At 50.8% G+C, this 20,365-nt stretch overlaps 1 protein-coding gene across 1 annotated transcript in view; it reads left to right on the top strand.

Moving 5' to 3' along the window:
- The window catches only part of ATG2B (autophagy related 2B), an 88,143-nt gene that overhangs the window by 33,239 nt on the left and 34,539 nt on the right, over positions 1-20,365 (top strand). The window contains exons 18-31 of the mRNA XM_069735510.1: positions 1,952-2,147; positions 2,305-2,447; positions 2,793-2,950; positions 3,513-3,685; positions 3,847-3,997; positions 4,130-4,329; positions 12,175-12,255; positions 12,360-12,466; positions 12,745-12,837; positions 12,942-13,012; positions 13,589-13,656; positions 19,357-19,527; positions 19,609-19,744; positions 20,042-20,244. Coding sequence (XP_069591611.1) covers positions 1,952-2,147; positions 2,305-2,447; positions 2,793-2,950; positions 3,513-3,685; positions 3,847-3,997; positions 4,130-4,329; positions 12,175-12,255; positions 12,360-12,466; positions 12,745-12,837; positions 12,942-13,012; positions 13,589-13,656; positions 19,357-19,527; positions 19,609-19,744; positions 20,042-20,244 — 1,951 coding nt within the window. The remainder of the gene's footprint in view (positions 1-1,951; positions 2,148-2,304; positions 2,448-2,792; positions 2,951-3,512; positions 3,686-3,846; positions 3,998-4,129; positions 4,330-12,174; positions 12,256-12,359; positions 12,467-12,744; positions 12,838-12,941; positions 13,013-13,588; positions 13,657-19,356; positions 19,528-19,608; positions 19,745-20,041; positions 20,245-20,365) is intronic.

Here is a 20,365-nt window from a genome sequence, read left to right on the forward strand (position 1 = left end):
TGGGACCTAAACCTGGTACTGGACGTTTTGAAGGTTTCTCCCTTTGAACCTCTTAGGGAGATTCCTCTATCAGTTTTATCTTGGAAGGTGGCCTTTCTTGTGGCCATCACGTCCATTCGCCGCGTTTCCGAGCTGGCGGCACTGTCTTGCCGCCCTCCATTTTTGGTCATTCACCAGGACAAGGTGGTCTTCCGACCCCCACCTTCTTTTCTTCCTAAGGTGGTTTCCACCTCAACGAGGACATCGTTCTACCTTCCTTTTGTCCAGCTCCGACTCATCCTCTGGAGCGATCGTTGAACAAGCTAGACCTCGTCAGGGCAGTGAGGATTTATCTGGATAGAACATCCTCTTTCCGGAAGACGGATTCTTTTTTCGTCATTCCTGATGGCACGCGCAGAGGCCAGCCGGCTTCTAAAGCGACTATTGCTCGATGGATCAGAATGGCAATTTTGGAGGCTTACCGGGTCAAGAACAGAGTGCCCCCTCCTGGGATTAAGGCTCACTCTACCCGGGCAGTCGGCGCCTCCTGGGCGGTGCACCACAGGGCTTCCGCCCTACAGCTTTGCAAAGCGGCAACTTGGTCTTCCATCCACACGTTCGCCAAATTTTACAAGGTCCATACCTACGCATCGGCGGACACCAGCCTAGGCAGAAGGATCCTGCAGGCGGCAGTGGTGAGTCCTCTGACCTGATGGAAGTCTGTTTTTCCCACCCTTGGGACTGCTTTGGGACGTCCCATGGTTCCTGTGTCCCCCAATGAGAGGCGATAAAGAAAACAGGATTTTTGGTTGCTTACCGTAAAATCTGTTTCTTGAAGCCTCCATTGGGGGACACAGCTCCCTCCCAATGTTTTCTGTTATCTGTTCTATGACTGTTCTCACGTTACAGTTCTCAAGTTTGTGGTTATGGTTTTTCAACCTTGTTTCATTATCTCCTACTGCTTTCTCACTAACTGAAGAGTATAATGCCAGTCGGTGGGGTGTACACTGCAGAGGAGGAGCTAACTTTTTTATTTGCATAGTGTCAGCCTCCTAGTGGCAGCAGCATACACCCCATGGTTCCTGTGTCCCCCAATGGAGGCTTCAAGAAACAGATTTTACGGTAAGCAACCAAAAATCCTGTTTTCAGGTCCGTCACCGCTAGCACAGAGAGAGCATCTGCGCTAGCGCGATCGCATAAACACAATCTTTTTCGGCACTTGCGTTAACGCAGTCCATTTAACGTATGCATTGAACGGACTGCACTAACGCAATGTGAACCGAACCTAGCCTAACGCCTAATTCCCCGACGCCCTCATTCTCCGGTAATAAAACTAAAATAAAAAAAACAATATACCATACTTGCTCGTCGTTCTGTCCCATGCCGTAATGCATGTCTGGGGGACAAACAGATTTCAAACTGGATGGTGCCAAGATGCCACCATCCAGGCTGAGAACCACTGGGGGATGAGCTGCTGCTAGTGCAGCCTCAGTGATCACAGGTGACGTCATCGAAGTTACCTCCAGTCACTGAGGCTGCGTTCCCAGGCTGCGGTGAGATCCCCTCTAGCACCATGAGAAAAAGCAGTATTCGCATCCGCTGACACCAGTGACCGGAGGTAAACCTTATGCCTCCGATCATAGCTGAGCACTCCCGTTGTCTTCTGACGTCGTGGGAACCGCGGCTCTCTGACTGACGGGGATGATTTCACCGCCGATCAGAAGCAGTGTTTGCCGCACTGTCATGATACAAACACCCAGTGTTCGGGCAGCCAAACCCATACACCTCCTGGTGAAGTCTGTGCCCGTGCCTGAACTGTAGTTGTTTGGTACGGACGCTGAACTTTACTGTCTCTAATGAGGAATCAACATTTGGAGTCTTATTAGAAAATCGTGCAACTCTCTATATTGTAGCGATTTATCTGCTGCCGTTTTCTTATCCTTTCCTGTAAACCTTGTGTGTCTGTCCTTAGGATTGTGCTGAGAATCAATCCCATCGCCGTGCACTCCATCCTGGAGCGAGTGTCTGCTGAGGAGGATGATGAGGGTGATGGAAGGTTTCAGGAGGATGATGAAGGAACTTCCCACTCTCTTAAAGACGTGTGCGACTACAGACGTCCAAAGCCGTCACCGTTCTCCTCTCGGAGGGTCATGTTTGAAAATGAAGAGGTATGTGCAGGCATAAAGTGGGACTCTCGGGACTTCCTCAAGTGACTCGCCCCTTTCTGAGAGCGCATGCACCTGCATCCTACAAGTCGGGGGTCCGCCATCAGACCTTCTGTTCAGGGTAGGGGGCGACTCTTCTGTCAGTGTCATCCTTTTGCAGATGGTGATGCCCGGAGACGCCATAGAAATGACTGAGTTCCAGGAGAAAGCCATCAGTAATTCCCACTATGTGCTGGAGCTGACGCTGCCCAGCGTCTCCCTGATGCTGCCGAACAAAGTCTTCTACGAGAAGCTCTACAACAGGTGAGTTTGAGGGTTCCTGGGATCCATCACACAAAACATTCTCTGGTTTTAAAGGTTTATGAAAAGTTTTACCACTTTTTAGTTAGCTACTGGCGCTGACTGGCCGATCAGGAGGTGTCCGTTGTTGGCCAACACCTCTTTATAAATCTGGCTTCTCAGTGCCTAAGGGGTTAAATGTGATTATTTATTATAAGTGAAATTCCTTTAATCCGGCATCGTCTATAATGGGATCGAACCAATCGTTTGGTTATACCGCCGTGGCCAATTTTGCAGTTCCGGCCGTGTCGCTGAGTCATCCTCGCCGTTGCTGATCATGCATCTCTTTTTTTTTTTTTTTTTTTTCAGGATCAGTAACGATTTGCTGCTCTGGGAGCCCACCGCCCCGTCGCCGGTCGAGACCTTTGAGAACTTGTCCTATGGTATCGGCCTGTCGGTGGCGAGCCAGCTCATTAACACTTTCAGCAAAGACTCCAGCGGAGCATTTAAGTCCACGCTTCATTACGGTGAGCATTTCCAAAGTATAGGAGCCGTGGACGGCGGAGTGGCTTTACATGGGTCCTCTGCTCATCATAGACCCCTCTGTGGCTGCTTCGGGGGCTGCTGGTGCCTTTACGGTGGCAGCCAGTTCTCCCTCACCTGCCGCACATGTAGTAAGTTGCCCCTGGACATGGTTTCTTTTGTTTGCACTGTAGAAGTGAAATCCTACATGAAGGAAAGGTTGCAGTTTAACGCAAAATCTAAAAGGATTGTGCTGCATGTGTGTATATCAGATGGGGGTCCCGTGACGGCTGGATGCACTATGTATGGAACCAGATCAGGACGTCTCCGTACACGGTGTGGTAGCCGTTCTACAGCTTGGCTCACATTCACTTTGTAGCAGCCGTTCTTGGGCACCGCAGCTCAGTTTCCATTCAAGTGAATGGAGCCGTTCTGTTCCATGGGCCCAGTAACAGCTGATCTGTGGGGGTGTTGGCTATCAGAACCCCTCCACACTGATACCGACGACCTAAATCCTGAACAATCCCTTTAATGCTGCGTTTTTACCTAAGCGATGATTCTTCACAGATGAAGACAGCGGCTCAGAAGAAGAGACCCTACAATACGATTACATCCTGGACTCCAACTACCACAGTCGGAGAAAGCGGAAACTTGAATGTTCGAGCAAACAGTCCCAGAGCTTCCTGTCCGTCCTGGTGAACGTGAACCATGGCCTGGTGTCCATATTCACAGATGTCAAGGTTTGAGAAGGCCTCAGTCATTTATGTGGTTTTATAGTAAGAAGAATAATCTTTATACGGTTCCTCACATTGGGGGAGTCCTAGATTGCAGCCCGCCATTCCACACTGATCTGTCTACTTTTATATGGTGATTTGGGTAAAGCGCTTCCATCTCCTTGCAGCAGTCAGATGGGCGAGTAGTGAAGGACAAGCACGGAGAGCTGTGGCTGGAGTTCACCAGCGGGTCTCTCTTCACGGTGACGAAATATGAAGGACTGGAGGACAAGCACTTCTTATGTCTCCACGCCAGCAGCCTGAGCCTGTACCATCAAGGTAACCCGGCCCCCCATTGTAGTTATTGGATATGCCGCCCTCTTGTGTGCGGGTAGCGGTGCCCCGCAGCAGCCCCTCTGTACCACACAGCAGTGTCGCAGGCCTTCCATACCTATACCATCTCTCGGACAGGTGTCGTAGATGGCGTCGTGGTTTCTGCAGACCTCAGGCTGCCCAGCCTGCCCCAGCCGCACTGGTTGGAGCCGACCATTTATCCCTCTGGAGAAGATGGCAGTCATCGTGCGTCTAGTAACGGCGTGGGAATGGACACCATGAGCATGCTGACCGTGGCGGTGAAAATCCAGTCTGAGAAATCCGACAGGAACACCAAGGTCTCTTGTTGAGTTCGAGTTTAAAGTTTGATATATTGTTGTCCTCATCAAGTGTCTGAGCGTTTAAGTTCAGTTATTGAAGAACCCTAATTTCTGTCAGTGAATGTGAATTTATGTAGAATCAAAGGATAGCAACTAGAGTTGGGTAAAACGATCTCCAGGACCCTGGCCGGGTGGGCACATTGGTCTCTGGAGCCCCCTGAAACGCCCCCTACCTGTCAGAATGACCTGCACCTATTCTGATCAATAGGTCTTGAGAAGACTCTTGCATGACAACGTGCCGAGCCTACTAATCTGGGGAGGCATCAGGGGTGTCGCGGAGGTGCGCAGACCACGGACGTGGCTGCCGGAGCAGATCATGAGACTTGTTTTGCTCAGCTCTAATACTGACCCATCCTGATGTGCTCGCCCGCCATTCCTCCTAGAACCAAAGTAAAAGCATAGCCGCGTGAAAGCCAATTCTGGTGCACGCTCCCATCTGACACGTGCAGGAACGTGATGCAGTTGGTCTTCAGCAGTGTCCTGCCATCTCTGCCCCTTCCATTCTCCAATCACAGTACCAGCACCAAAATCTCTATGAAACATTGTGCTAATGTAACCAAGCCAAGAAACCATTGCAAGGTAAAACATGGAGCCACCGCCTTCTATATGGGCAGAATGTATCCCAAACTTTACTTAGTCATTGATAAAATGTCAAAATCAGGTGGCCGTTGTGGTGGGAAAGAAGCGGATTTACAGAGGAGCAGTAAATGGATGCACCTCACAGATGTCTATAGGGTATGGAACATGTTAGGACATCCAGAGTAGTACAGCAATGTGGCCAGTAGATGGCACCAACACACTGCTGGAAAAAGTACAACATAAAGTGTATGTTTCCACGTTCAGGAAACGCTGCGTTGAGGCGCAGCGTCAAACACGCAGCATCCAGATGTTACAGCATAGTGGAGGGGATTTCATGAAATCCTGTCTCCACTATGCATTAATAGACGCATGCGGCATACCCGCGGAAGCACACATGTGGCGCGTCTTTTAAGAACGCAGCAGTTCCTTACATTGCTGAAACAACACAAGGACAACGCAGGTGACCTGCCAGTGACCTCAGGTGCAGATTTGGTCAGGATTTTACCTGCATAAAATCCTGATGCAATCCTGAACGTGGACACATACCCTCAGAGCAAGTGGCAAAGAAATGGAATAATGTGAGAAGTCACAGATCCGAAAGCAGCAGAGACCACGGGGAGACGTAATTATTAACACTGGACCCCTCCTGCCCCAGAGCTGCATAGTCTGCGTTGTCCAAGGGCTTGTCTGCCCTGGACTGTCCACACGTCTGTTGTATGTGGATCCAGGCACAATAGCAGGGTGGCAAAGGCTGGCCTATGCTTTCTGTAGAGATGGGGGGCCAAAGGGTGGGATAGAGGCCTGCTTCTGCAATCTGATTCAGGACCTCTATTGCTAGGGACTGACTACATGAGGTTACACAGTAGGGAGACACCTAGTGGCCAGTTTTTCTTTATCGCCTCTCATTGGGGGACACGGGAACCATGGGTGTATGCTGCTGCCACTAGGAGGCTGACACTATGCAAATAAAAAAGTTAGCTCCTCCTCTGCAGTGTACACCCCACCGACTGGCATTATACTCTTCAGTTTAGCTTAGTGTCAGTAGGAGGTGGACACGGGTCTTTCATTAGACCCTTATCTACCTCAATGTGCGTCGTTTCCTTTACAGGTTTTTTCCGGATGGGATACAGGGTGAACAGTCAGACCTGTAGTCCCACAAAGCGGACTATGAGTACGGCGTGTACTGCCATCCCGTATCCTCATAGATCCTTCACCAGACCAAGATCCTAGCACACAAGCGTGCTCAGAAGTCCGGTCCTGGCTCCGTCCCCCACCCACTCGCCTACCAGAGCCTGTCGGTCGGAGGAGACGAGGACGTCCATCAGCTCCCTGGACGTCTCAAACCCTTTCAAGGTTAGTACCGGCGTGGGATGTTTGGGTGAGTATTTTCCCCCTTCCCATCCCGGATCTTTGTTAGGGGGGGTTCTTGTTAGGGGCTCCCTGTCGCCTTTCTTCTTCCCTTTTACCAAGGGCCTTCTGTCTTCAGCGAGGGGCCCCCTTTTTAGGCCACCGCGCTCTATCCCCCCAGCACTTTCCGCGGCGCATTACCAGCGCTGCGGTTCTTACTCTGGGCACATCTTCTGGCGCCGCAGCTCAGCTTCCTCAGCGCGGCAGCCCTGCGGGCTGTCGTGCCGCGTCTCCCTGCGGCGCATTGCTCTGGCGCCGCAGGAGGTGGTGTTCTGCGGCGCCCTTCAGCGTCGCAGCCCTGCAGGCTGTCGCGCCGCGTCTCCCTGCGGCACATTGCTGGCGCCGCAGGTGGGTGTTTTTTCTGCGGCGCCCTTCAGCGGCGCAGCCTAAGCAGGCTGCGGCGCCAGCCTTCCTCACGCCGCGTTGTTCCGGCGCTTTATTTCGGCGCCGCGGCTCTTTTTCTCGGCCGCCGGTTCCAAATTTAGGGCCTACTTCCGGTTTTCGGCCTCTTCATTTCCGCTCCTGCGGGCGGGCATTTTCCCGCCCGACATACTGCGCCCTGCCCACCGGCGCCTCTGCGTCTGGCTCCGCCCCCCCCCTTCCTCGTGGGACTCTCAGCCGGTGTGCGCCGCTTCACACAGCTGCAGCAGCCCTCGCAGTGCCTCACGCAGCGCGCCACACTTCTTCTGTGGGCTCAGCATCGCAACTCAGGGAAGTTCTCCACCAGAGGACAAGTGGGACATTCCAGGACCGGGTCCGTGAGTAGCTGCACTGCAGACTGACACCCTTCTCTGCCCCACTGTCCCCTAACCCACTGGCATCTTCAGGGGTCTCTCAAAATGTCTTCTAAAGGGGGCCGTTCTCGCCCCCCTACCTCTTCATCTTCTGCCTTAGTCACGTACTTTGCATGTTCATCCTGTAACAGCAAACTTCCCTCAGGTCAGTCCTCCCCGCTGTGTCAGTCCTGCAGCAACCCGATTGTTCCCACCGCCCAGGATCCCCCGGCTGTTCCACCCGAGAGTGATTCCCCCCATCCCAGGCTGGGCCGCCTCTCTGTCACAATCGGTGGCCGATTTGACACGGGTGTCTCAAACCCTGGTGTCCGTCCTGGATCGGTTACCTCTGCAGACCCCTGCAGTGGCCAGCGGGTCGCAGGAACCGCCGCCCGAGCCCTCCTTAATAAGCCACAAAAGGTCCAGACAGGAACGTCGGTCTGAGTCCTCTTCTCGTTCCATCTCGCCGCACGGCCCTCCCCCGCGGTTGGTGTCCCACCGATCCTCCTCCCCTGAGTCAGGCGAGGCATTATCTGATGCGCCCTCAGAGGATATTTCGGAGCTGGATCCTAACCAAATCGCCACCATGAGTGAGACGGTCCAGAACCTCATTGGGGCTATAAACCAGACCTGTGGCATCAAGGATCCCTCTACGGAACCCGCAGATCAGGCGGTTTCGTTTAGACGGGCCAAACCACCTTCAAAATTTTTCGCTCCTCATCCTGAATTCGAGGAAATCTTGTTCAGAGAGAGAGAGAATCCGACCAGACGTTTTCAGAGGGGAAAACGCCTGGGGGTGTTGTATCCTTTTTCACCAGAACTTACCGCCAATTGGACGGTCTCTCCCTCGGTGGATCCCCCTGTTTCCAGGCTGTCCACCAACACTGTGCTTCCACTGTCCGGCGGAGCATCTCTGAAGGATTCTAACGATAGAGTTATAGAATCCTTCGCGAAATCTGCTTTTGAAGCGGCTTCAGCAGCTCTATGTCCAGCTTTTGCTTCCACTTGGGCTTCAAAATCCATCTCAAAATGGGCCAAGGATCTACGGCGAGGTATCCTGGACGGGGCGCCTCCCGCGCAATTAGCGGAACTTGCCAACCAGATTTCCCACGCTGGTGAATACCTGGTTTCCGCCTCCCTGGATGTCGCGTCTTGTGCGGCTCAGGCTTCCAGCAATGCCGTTGCCATCCGCCGGACCGTTTGGCTCAAGGCCTGGCAGGCGGACTTGTCCTCCAAAAAGTCCCTCACTAGTCTGCCCTTCCAGGGCTCTCGTCTCTTTGGTTCCCAACTGGACCAAATCATTAAGGACGCCACCGGGGGTACAAGCTCTCTTCTCCCCCAGGCTAAGCCTCGTCGCCCTCCTCCTAGACGGCAGTTTCGTTCTTTTCGGCCTTTTCGTCGCTTCGCTGCATCAAACTCCTTTTCCCAGCAGCAACAGAGGCCACAGGCACGTCAAGAGAAGAAGGCGGTGTCCTTCAGGCCCACTCCGTCCTGGCGTCCTCGTTTTTCCCAGGGTAGATCATCCAGGCCCAGGACTGGAAGATCCACCTCCGCATGACTCTTGGCAGGACTCCAGCCCAACTCCCAGGTTGGGCGGCCGTCTTCTCCGTTTCAGGGACGTCTGGATCTCCGCAGTAGAGGATGCATGGGTCAGGGAAGTTGTATCCTCGGGATACAAGATAGAGTTCGCCTCCCGACCCAGGGATCGTTTCTTCCAATCCCGTCCTCCAAGAGATCCCGCTCTAGTGCCGGGCTTCTTCGCAGCCATCGCTTCTCTGCTCGAATCCGGGGTAATCGTCCCCGTCCCAGAAAAGGAACGGTACACGGGTTTCTACTCGAACCTTTTTGTGGTACCGAAAAAAGACGGCAAGGTTCGTCCCATTCTGGACCTCAAATTGCTGAACAGGAGGGTTCGCCTGAGACACTTCAGGATGGAATCCCTTCATTCAGTAATTGCTTCCATGGAGGCTCAGGAATTTCTATGCTCTATAGATATCCAGGACGCCTACCTACACGTTCCGATATTTCCCGGACATCTCCGTTTCCTGCGATTCGCAGTGCAACGAGATCATTTTCAGTTCGTCGCCCTGCCGTTCGGTCTCGCAACCGCGCCAAGGGTGTTCACGAAGATCATGGCGGCGCTGATGGCCATCTTGAGAGTCAGAGGCTTGGTCCTTTTTCCATACCTCGACGACATCCTCATCAAGGCTCCGTCCTTTCCTCAGGCCCACGAAAGCCTGTCCATTGTTCTCGACTCCTTAGCCCGTTTCGGGTGGCTGGTCAACCGGAAGAAGTCCTGCCTTATTCCTTCTCAGCGCATCATCTTTTTGGGCATGCTTTTCGACACTCGCTCAACTGGTGGCTGACGTCACCTCTCATCTCCCAGGGCAGGTCCTTCCTTCCAGTCCACTGGCAGGTGGTGACTACGGACGCCAGCCTGATCGGCTGGGGTGCGGTTTTTCGCCACCTGACTGTTCAGGGCCGTTGGTCGCCGCAGGAGTCTTCTCTGCCGATCAACGTCCTCGAAATTCGGGCCATCTTTCTGTCCCTCCGCCACTGGGAAAGGATCCTCAGGGGCCTTCCAGTCCGGATCCAGACGGACAACGCCATGGCTGTGGCATATGTCAACCATCAGGGGGGGACCCGGAGCTCCTTAGCTCTTGCCGAGGTATCAAAGATCCTCCTTTGGGCAGAGGCGACGGTTCCAGTGATATCCGCGATGCATATCCCTGGCGTGGACAACTGGGCCGCCGACTTCCTCAGCCGCGAGGGTCTCGCGGCAGGGGAATGGTCCTTGCATCCGGAGGTCTTCCATCGGATTTGTCTTCGATGGGGGACTCCGGACGTGGATCTCACGGCATCCCGAATGAACAGGAAGGTTCCGCAGTTCGTCTCCAGGTCTCGCGATCCCCTCGCAGTGGGCGTCGATGCTCTGGCCATTCCTTGGTCACAGTTCGAGCTGCCCTACCTGTTCCCACCCCTTCCATTACTTCCCAAACTGTTGAAGGTCAAAGCGGAAGGGGTGCCGGTCATCCTGATCGCCCCGGATTGGCCCAGGAGAGCTTGGTTCGCGGAGCTCGTCAACCTTCTCGCGGACGCTCCCTGGCGCCTTCCAGACAGGCCCGATCTGCTGTCCCAGAGTCCGATCTGCCACCCGAGTTCTCGGTCGCTCAGTTTAACGGCGTGGCTGTTGAGACCGCGGTTCTAAGAGTGTCCGGCCTTTCGAACCGGGTGATTCACACCATGATTCAAGCTCGGAAGCCTTCGTCTTCCAGGATCTACTACCGCACCTGGAAGGCTTACTTCCGTTGGTGCGAGTCCAACCGCGTTCCGCCTATGGTTTTTTCCCTGCCTTCGCTTTTGGCCTTTCTTCAGGCAGGACTGGATTCGGGCCTGGCTCTTAGCTCCCTGAAGGGTCAGGTCTCTGCGCTTTCCATCCTCTTTCAGAAGTCCTTGGCCTCTCGGCCACAGGTTAAGACCTTCTTTCAAGGAGTAGCCCACGCTGTCCCGCCGTACAGGGCCCCTGTGGACGCATGGGACTTAAACCTGGTACTGGACATTCTGAGGGTTTCTCCCTTTGAGCCTCTTAGGGAGATTCCTCTATCGGTTCTTTCTTGGAAGGTGACCCTTCTTGTGGCCATCACGTCTATTCGCCGCGTTTCCGAGTTGGCAGCCTTGTCTTGCCGTCCTCCGTTTTTGGTCATTCACCAGGACAAGGTGGTCTTCAGGCCTCCACCTTCCTTCCTTCCTAAGGTGGTTTCCACCTTCCACCTCAACGAGGACATCGTTCTTCCTTCCTTTTGTCCAGCTCCGACCCATCCTCTGGAGCGATCGTTGAACAAGCTAGACCTTGTCAGGGCAGTGAGGATCTATCTGGATAGAACATCCTCCTTCCGGAAGACGGATTCTTTTTTTCGTCATTCCTGATGGCACGCGCAGAGGCCAGCCGGCTTCCAAAGCGACCATTGCTCGATGGATCAGAATGGCAATTTTGGAGGCTTACCGGGTCAAGAACAGAGTGCCCCCTTCTGGGATTAAGGCTCACTCTACCCGGGCAGTCGGCGCCTCCTGGGCGGTGCACCACAGGGCTTCCGCCCTACAGCTTTGCAAAGTGGCAACTTGGTCTTCCATCCACACGTTCGCCAAATTTTACAAGGTCCATACCTACGCTTCGGCGGACGCCAGCCTAGGCAGAAGGATCTTGCAGGCGGCAGTGGTGAGTCCTCTGACCTGATGGAAGTCTGTTTTTCCCGCCCTTGGGACTGCTTTGGGACGTCCCATGGTTCCTGTGTCCCCCAATGAGAGGCGATAAAGAAAACAGGATTTTTGGTTGCTTACCGTAAAATCTGTTTCTTGAAGCCTCCATTGGGGGACACAGCTCCCTCCCAATGTTTCTGTTATATGTTCTCTGACTGTTCTCAGTTTACAGTTCTCAAGTTTGTGGTTATGGTTCTTCAACCTTGTTCATTATCTCCTACTGCTTTCTCACTAACTGAAGAGTATAATGCCAGTCGGTGGGGTGTACACTGCAGAGGAGGAGCTAACTTTTTTATTTGCATAGTGTCAGCCTCCTAGTGGCAGCAGCATACACCCATGGTTCCTGTGTCCCCCAATGGAGGCTTCAATAAACAGATTTTACGGTAAGCAACCAAAAATCCTGTTTTTGTGTGCGAGTGGAGGGTAGGGTGAAAACAATATTTGTGCAGATTTGGCTGTTGCGTTTGCCATGAATTTAGCCTGACTTAATTGAAACACCAGCGATCTTTTAAGTGATGGCATAGTCTCCCTGCAGCCACCATTAGAGGGAGCTTCCTGCATACTGGGATATTAAGGTCAATGTGCATGCGCTGGGCTCCCTCTAGTGGTGGGTGGCTGCAGGTATTACACATTGATCCATTAATCAGAATAACACCGCTCTGACCACAATGAACATATGTGAAGTTCTGACTTTGTTTTTCACCATCTTTAGATGAATAAGGAATGGTGTCTGGGGGCTGTAGACTATATACAGTGTATTCCTGAATCCTTCTTTGTCTATTTCCAGGAATTCCTTGTTGCCGTGGGACTGCGAGGGGCGACTCTGAAACACCGGGTTCTTCAGTCAGAGCGCACGTGGCATGAGCAGGTCTCCTTTATCTTGTCTGATTAATATGGCTGCATTTAAAGGGACTGAATATTGGTGGAACCGGCCCATACTGATCACATGATGTGTTTGTATGTGCTTTGCAGATATTACAGTTCCTGAATATTTCAGATGAGCCCGTTTTGGGCTATAGCCCTCCTACCTCCATTACCACCTTCCATGTTCACCTCTGGAGCTGTGCTTTGGATTACAGGTAATGAACCTCATCACACACAACTGAGCCGCCATAGAGCTGTGAGCTCAGCCCTCTCTATACGGTGCAGGCGGCGTCTGTGTTATACAGCTGGCACCCGAGAGCGACCCCTGTGATCAGTGCCAGCCCCAATCACGCAGCCTAACCTCTGCACTGCAGCTGTCAATCATGGCTGTGGCATTGAAGAGGATAGAAATGAAAAATAAAAAATCGACAAGTGTCTGCATCTCTCGGGTTAATGGAGCTCGATGTGTCCTGATCCGTCCCGTCTTTCGCAGGCCTCTGTACTTGCCGATAAGAGCGCTGCTGACGGTGGAGACCTTCAGTATTTCCTGCAGCGTCGCTCTGGATAAATCCTCCTCCAGTCTCCGGTAAGGACCTGTCCATGGATCCCCTTCTCTGACCCAGCTGCGGTGGTCCGCTCTGTGCCGGAGATTCTCAGCACGATAACTCCTTCGCCTCGTCTCATTTTCAGGATTATCCTGGACGAGGCGGCCCTGCATTTATCGGACCGGTGTAACGCCGTGTCGGTCAACCTGAGCCGAGGTGAGTGATAATTGCATGGACGGCCTGAGATAACGACCATCCGATCCTTTAAGCCCCAAGACGTGGAAACGTCTTATTTAGCACTCCGTCCGGTCTTAGTTTCTGCACCTTGCTAATGTATGTGTGCATCCACTTTGTATCCTTTCCATGATGTTTTCTTGCGGTCATTGAACGGAGACATTCTTCGTTTACCGTAATGGGAGTGCACATAATCCCCTTCCAAAGTATCCAGAGAAAATTTTTTTTTTAAAAATCCTTCCCGGATCAGAATCGTTGGGACCGTCTCGAACAGCTGCAGCCAATCATAAGCTTGTGATTGACTGCAGGCTACACAACTCCGTCACGACTGCGCTGACATTGCTGGAACTGTGTGGGTCCCGCAGGAGAGCATATTTTTACTTTTATCTGGGGGCACATAAGCATTTCAGATGATGGTGTGAGACCCGGGGACATTTTACAGCCTTTGAGTGGCGGTGGGGAAAGAGTTTTCATCCACTGACGGCAAGCAGAGATATTAACACAAGGGTGAGGAGGAGTATTCAGTCTTTTCGTTGACACTAATCTTTTGTTTTCCAGATTACGTCCGTGTTCTGGACATGGGGCTACTAGAACTGACGATACTGGCGGTAAAGTTTGGAGAAGAGGTAACCTTCTCTGCATATATGGTGGCTGCCACTGTGTATGTGACCTGGGGGGCATTTGTCAGACCCCCGGGCCGCCATGTAAACCCATCCACAACCTGGGTACTGGTTGGGTGATGGGAGGAGGGAAAGGGTTCCCTTTAAGGGGTTGGCAGCCATGATGACAGGCGACTCCGATCCTTGCCTTTTGGCTGGAGGCTACGCCGGACGTCAGTGCTTTGCCTTCCTACAAATGGAGAATCTTCTCCATCCGCGGTAATGATCCTTTTTTTTTTTTTTTTTTTCAAATAAATTTTTATTAAGAATAACAAGATAAATGACATGTTACATTCTCATTTTCAATACAAAGCTTCCCCCCCCCCTTCAAACATTCCCCTTCAATCTCACCACCCCCCAACCCCACCCAACAAAGCAGCTCACCTTGCTTAGCACTTCCATCATTAGACCAATATACTATCTAATCCCTCGGCCAATAATATAAGCCACATTTAACATTACCATTAATTAGGAACCTTAATTAACTCTCCCTCTATAATACCCCTATCCCATAGCAATCCACGGAGACCACATTTTATTGAACATTTCGATTTTCCCTCTTTTTTTATAAAACCCCTTTTCCAGTGTCAGGCCCTGCTTCACATACTGGAGGACCTCTCCTCTTGACGGCGGTTCTTCCCTAATCCAGTTTCGAGCTATCACCTTCCTAGCCATGTATAACAATCTGGCAATAGCTATCTTTAGGTTGTTATCCACTCCAATCTCATCCACACATCCCAACAAGCACACTATAGGATCCCTTGGCACCGTGCATCCATACGCACCTTCCATACGACTCAAAACTACCACCCAAAAAGCAGCCAGTCTCGGACACGTCCACATCATATGGAGTATATCCGCATCTGCAGTTTTACACCTCGGGCATTCAGAATCATCACGCAAACCAGCCTTATATAGCACCATCGGTGACTTATAAACCCTGTGTATCACATAGAGCTGTGACAGTCTATACGGTTCGCTCAGTGACAATCGTGGGACCCATTCTAGTACCGACTCCCAAGTCTCATTCTCCATTGGACCCAGATCCCTCTCCCACTTAGCTCTCGCCATTATTGGAAACCCCAATAGGAAAGTGTGCAACAGATCTTTATACAAATTAGATATGACCCCCCCCCCAGTAGTCCCTTCATTACACACATACTCCAGTACTATATCCCTCTGAATTCCAATACCTCCGTTTCTACTCTGAGCGCCAAAAGCATGCCTCATCCGCAAATACTGATACTCCCCTGCAGACCCAAGACCAAATTCCGCCTGCAATTGGGAAAATGATTTCAATTCACCTCGCTCAATTATTTGATACACGTATTGAATCCCTTTGACTTGCCATTCTGTCAGTACCCCCAGTGCCTCAAACTCCTGTAAGTTGCTGTTATGCCATAGCGGTGAGAATCTAGTCAAATCCGTGACCCCCCGTATATGTCTCAGCCTACCCCACAGCCTGCGTATCAACAACAGTCAGGTATAATTTCCCCAGAGCCCCCAGGGATCCATCCTCCAAACATTGTACCACTGGCCTTCTTATTGTCACCACTTCCTTCAGCCGCTGTACCGCCCCAGATGACCCTTCATGCGCCCAGCCTTTTAAATGCTGACTCTGGGCTGCAAGAAAATATGTTTCAGGGTTAGGCAATGCCAGTCCCCCATCTTCCTTGGGTCGCTGAAGTGTCTCCAGTTTGATACGCGGATGCTGTCTCCCCCATATCAAATTCCTGAACAGAGAGTTAATCTGTCTAAATCTCCCGCGTGGTATCCAAACTGGCGCATTATGAAGAATATACAGTATTTTTGGCATCAAAATCATTTTAATAAGATTCACCCTACCTACCACAGATAAATGCAGTTTAAGCCAAGCATCCGCTTTCGCTTTAAGAACACCTAACATTGGAGTCAGATTTCTATGTATATAGTCAGTAACAGGCATAGATACCCATATTCCAAGGTACTTAAATTGGCTAGTCACCTCCAGTCGCCCATCCTCCAGTGGCTCCCCACCATCATCATCCACCTTAAACAAGACAGACTTACTCCAGTTTATCCTAAGTCCCGACACCGATCCGAAACGCTCAATAATCCCAATGGCTCCCTCCAAGGACGTACCCGGGTCAGCCAGAAATAGCAGAATGTCATCCGCATACAACGCCACCCTTTCTTCAATCATCCCATATTTAAACCCAGTCACCTCATCAGACTGTCGAAGCTTAGCAGCCAGTGGTTCCACAGCCAGAGCAAACAAAAGAGGAGAGAGCGGACACCCCTGTCTCGTCCCTCTAGCCAGTTGTATGGTCCGTGATTACTCCCCATTTACCCTAACCCTAGCCATCGGCATCGAGTACATCAGTCGAATCCAGGATATGAACTGCGGTCCAAACCCCATACTCCGGAGCACCTGCCAGAGATACCCCCACTCCACACTATCGAACGCCTTATGAGCATCTAAAGATGCAATAACTCTCTGGCCACAGTTGTCGGATCTGAGTTGCAAATATACAGCCTTCGTAAGTTGATCGCAGTGGACCGATCAGGCATAAAGCCGGACTGGTCTGAGTGCACCAGGCCGGAAATAACACTTGTCAACCTCATCGCCAACACCTTAGCCAGGAGTTTAACGTCGATAGTAAGCAAGGAGATCGGCCGATATGAATCCGGCTGTGTCGGGTCCTTCCCCTCCTTAGGAATCACCACTATTATGGCCTCCCGCATAGATGCCGGTAGACGACCGCCACTCCTAGCCTCCTCCAGAAGTACCCTTAATTTAGGGATCAGCACTTCCCCAAAGTTTTTATAAATTTCAGCAGGAAATCCATCTACGCCAGGTGCCTTCCCATTAGCCATAGACTGCAGTGCCCGACCCAACTCCTCCTCCGTGATGGGAGCTTCCAAATCTTCTCTATCTATGTCACTCAGCCTTGGGAGCTCCAATTCCTCAAGGAACGCCACCGTGTCCTCCACCGACCCATCTACCTGAGAGGAATATAGGTCCACATAAAAATCCGCAAAAATGTCTAAAATCTCAGAGACAGCCACACCGCTCCCCGATACCAAAGAATGAACAAAGGAAGTGTTTCTCTGGGCAGAAGCCACCATCGATAGCAAATGACCCACAGATTCGCCCTCCTGGTAAAAAGCCAGATTCATGAATTCCCTCTTCCTTTCAGCCTTACCGAGCAATACCTCCTCCAACTGACTCTGAGCTGCCTTTAGCCTCCTCCCAGCTTCCGGAGTACCCGCTATTACCATCTCATCTTCGGCTATCCTCAGCCCTTCAACCGCCAACCTCTCTGTCTCTCTTGATTTCCTCTTACACCTGCTAATATCCCTGAACAGCAGTCCCCTCAAGTACGCCTTCATGGCTTCCCACACAGTAAGAACATCTACACTTCCCTCGTTAATCTCAAAAAATTCCACCAACTCCTTCTTTATCTTTTCCAAGTCCATACTGTGTAGCCAATTAGGGTGAATCTTCCACTCCTTCCTGCTCCCGATCCGTGTCCCCACCGGCCGAAATTCCACCTCAACTGGACTATGGTCTGAAAGAGCCCTAGGCAAATATCTCACCTCCCCTACCATCGTGTCCAGTAAACAGTTACCCAGCGCCAAGTCAATCCTAGACAAAGTACCATGAGCTGGCGAGTAGCATGAGTACGTCCTTTCCCCATATGTCTAACTCTCCATAAATCAATCATACCTACTTCCCGGACATAGGTCCCAAACGTAGTGATATGTCCCCCTGTTCTATTCTGGGGATTTTTGTTTTTGTCCCAAAAGTCATCACAGATATTATTAAGATCGCCAATAATTAGAGATGGTAACGGTCCCCAACGCTCTACCCTCTCCAGCACCTCTCTTATCTTCTTACTTGAGTATGGGGGCGGAATATACAGGTCCTTCTCAAAAAATTAGCATATAGTGTTAAATTTCATTATTTACCATAATGTAATGATTACAATTAAACTTTCATATATTATAGATTCATTATCCACCAACTGAAAATTGTCAGGTCTTTTATTGTTTTAATACTGATGATTTTGGCATACAACTCCTGATAACCCAAAAAACCTGTCTCAATAAATTAGCATATTTCACCCATCCAATCAAATAAGTGTTTTTTAATAACAAACAAAAAAACCAACAAATAATAATGTTCAGTTATGCACTCAATACTTGGTCGGGAATCCTTTGGCAGAAATGACTGCTTCAATGCGGCGTGGCATGGAGGCAATCAGCCTGTGACACTGCTGAGATGTTATGGAGGCCCAGGATGCTTCAATAGCGGCCTTAAGCTCATCCAGAGTGTTGGGTCTTGCGTCTCTCAACTTTCTCTTCACAATATCCCACAGATTCTCTATGGGGTTCAGGTCAGGAGAGTTGGCAGGCCAATTGAGCACAGTAATACCATGGTCAGTAAACCATTTACCAGTGGTTTTGGCACTGTGAGCAGGTGCCAGGTCGTGCTGAAAAATGAAATCTTCATCTCCATAAAGCATTTCAGCCGATGGAAGCATGAAGTGCTCCCAAATCTCCTGATAGCTAACTGCATTGACCCTGCCCTTGATGAAACACAGTGGACCAACACCAGCAGCTGACATGGCACCCCACACCATCACTGACTGTGGGTACTTGACACTGGACTTCAGGCATTTTGGCATTTCCTTCTCCCCAGTCTTCCTCCAGACTCTGGCACCTTGATTTCCGAATGACATGCAAAATTTGCTTTCATCAGAAAAAAGTACTTGGGACCACTTAGCAACAGTCCAGTGCTGCTTCTCTGTAGCCCAGGTCAGGCGCCTCTGCCGCTGTTTATGGTTCAAAAGTGGCTTTACCTGGGGAATGCGGCACCTGTAGCCCATTTCCTGCACACGCCTGTGCACGGTGGCTCTGGATGTTTCCACACCAGACTCAGTCCACTGCTTCCTCAGGTTCCCCAAGGTCTGGAATCGGTCCTTCTCCACAATCTTCCTCCGGGTCCGGTCTCCTCTTCTCGTTGTACAGCGTTTTCTGCCACATTGTTTCCTTCCAACAGACTTACCATTGAGGTGCCTTGATACAGCACTCTGGGAACAGCCTATTTGTTGAGAAATTTCTTTCTGGGTCTTACCCTCTTGCTTGAGGGTGTCAATGATGGCCTTCTTGACATCTGTCAGGTCGCTAGTCTTACCCATGATGGGGGTTTTGAGTAATGAACCAGGCAGGGAGTTTATAAAAGCCTCAGGTATCTTTTGCATGTGTTTAGAGTTAATTAGTTGATTCAGAAGATTAGGGTAATAGGTCGTTTAGAGAACCTTTTCTTGATATGCTAATTTGAGACAGGTTTTTTGGGTTATCAGGAGTTGTATGCCAAAATCATCAGTATTAAAACAATAAAAGACCTGACAAATTTCAGTTGGTGGATAATGAATCTATAATATATGAAAGTTTAATTGTAATCATTACATTATGGTAAATAATGAAATTTAACACTATATGCTAATTTTTTGAGAAGGACCTGTACATTGCCGCTATACACATCAACACTCCATTTATTTTACCTTTCACCACCACATACTGACCATCCACATCCTCTTTTACCATTACCTCCTCATACTGCACCCCCCGCGGTAATGATCCTTATGCTCGTCGTTAACTCCTTGTCCTCCATTCTGGCAGAACAGACCGCGCTTCGAGATGTACTGCTCCAGCGACGTGATCCATATCAGGACATGCTCCGACTCCTGCGCCGCTCTCATGAACCTCATCCAGTACATCGCCAGCTACGGAGATCTGCACCCGCCCGCCAGACCCCACACTTCACCCGGAGCTCAGAAGAAAGCCATAAAGGTCAAAAGACAATGCGTCAATGTGTTATGGGGGCATGTCTCGGAGATGAAGGGTTTCCTATAACTTCTAGTTATGTTGCAGACTGATGCATCTACCGGAACCCGGGGGCCAATGCTGGCCGAGGAAGAGCAGCAGATCCTGCGGGATCTAATGAGCGACGCCATGGAAGACACAGATATTTACCAAGATGCTGCACCAGCAGGATCACAGCTGAACGGTAACGCAGAAAATATAACATCAAGTGTGCGACTAAGGGGGCAGTAATGGCCGAAGTCTGCTATGGAGCCTTACTGTGTAACCAGAAGCGGGTCTGTCCGCTCTATTGCCATGTCTGTGCATGGGTTAACACATGACCCATTGCTCTGCAGGGGAGCTGTATACACAAAACGGAAGATTTTCTTTTTTTAGTCAAGGCCATTTCCAAACTGGTGTAATCTTTATTTTCAATGCTTTGGAAACGGGAGGGTTTGCTGTAGTCGGGGGGGGCTCTGACCATGTGACATACATTTCTCAGGTGCCTTTGACGGCCGATCCAATCTGCAGAAGGCGCGCTGCTCCGACCTTTTTTTGTTTCCTGATGAAAGTGGTACTCTGTCTGAAGAATCGAGTCCCACGTTCATGACTGCGACGCCGCATCTTATACGTGACGCTATTCTCGATGCTCCGCTGGAAAGCGACGATTTCTGCATCTTGTACGCGCCCAAGACGCCAGTCTCAGTAAGTCCTCTGCACTCCTTACAACGTATGCCTGCCAGCAATTTATACGAGATTTAAAAGATAACACCCAAAATATTTCACCATGTAGTGATCTATGCTGCACCTGTCATTCAACTGGAAA

The sequence above is a fragment of the Ranitomeya imitator genome, chromosome 1 (genome assembly GCF_032444005.1).
Source record: "Ranitomeya imitator isolate aRanImi1 chromosome 1, aRanImi1.pri, whole genome shotgun sequence".
Classification (NCBI taxonomy): domain Eukaryota; kingdom Metazoa; phylum Chordata; class Amphibia; order Anura; family Dendrobatidae; genus Ranitomeya; species Ranitomeya imitator.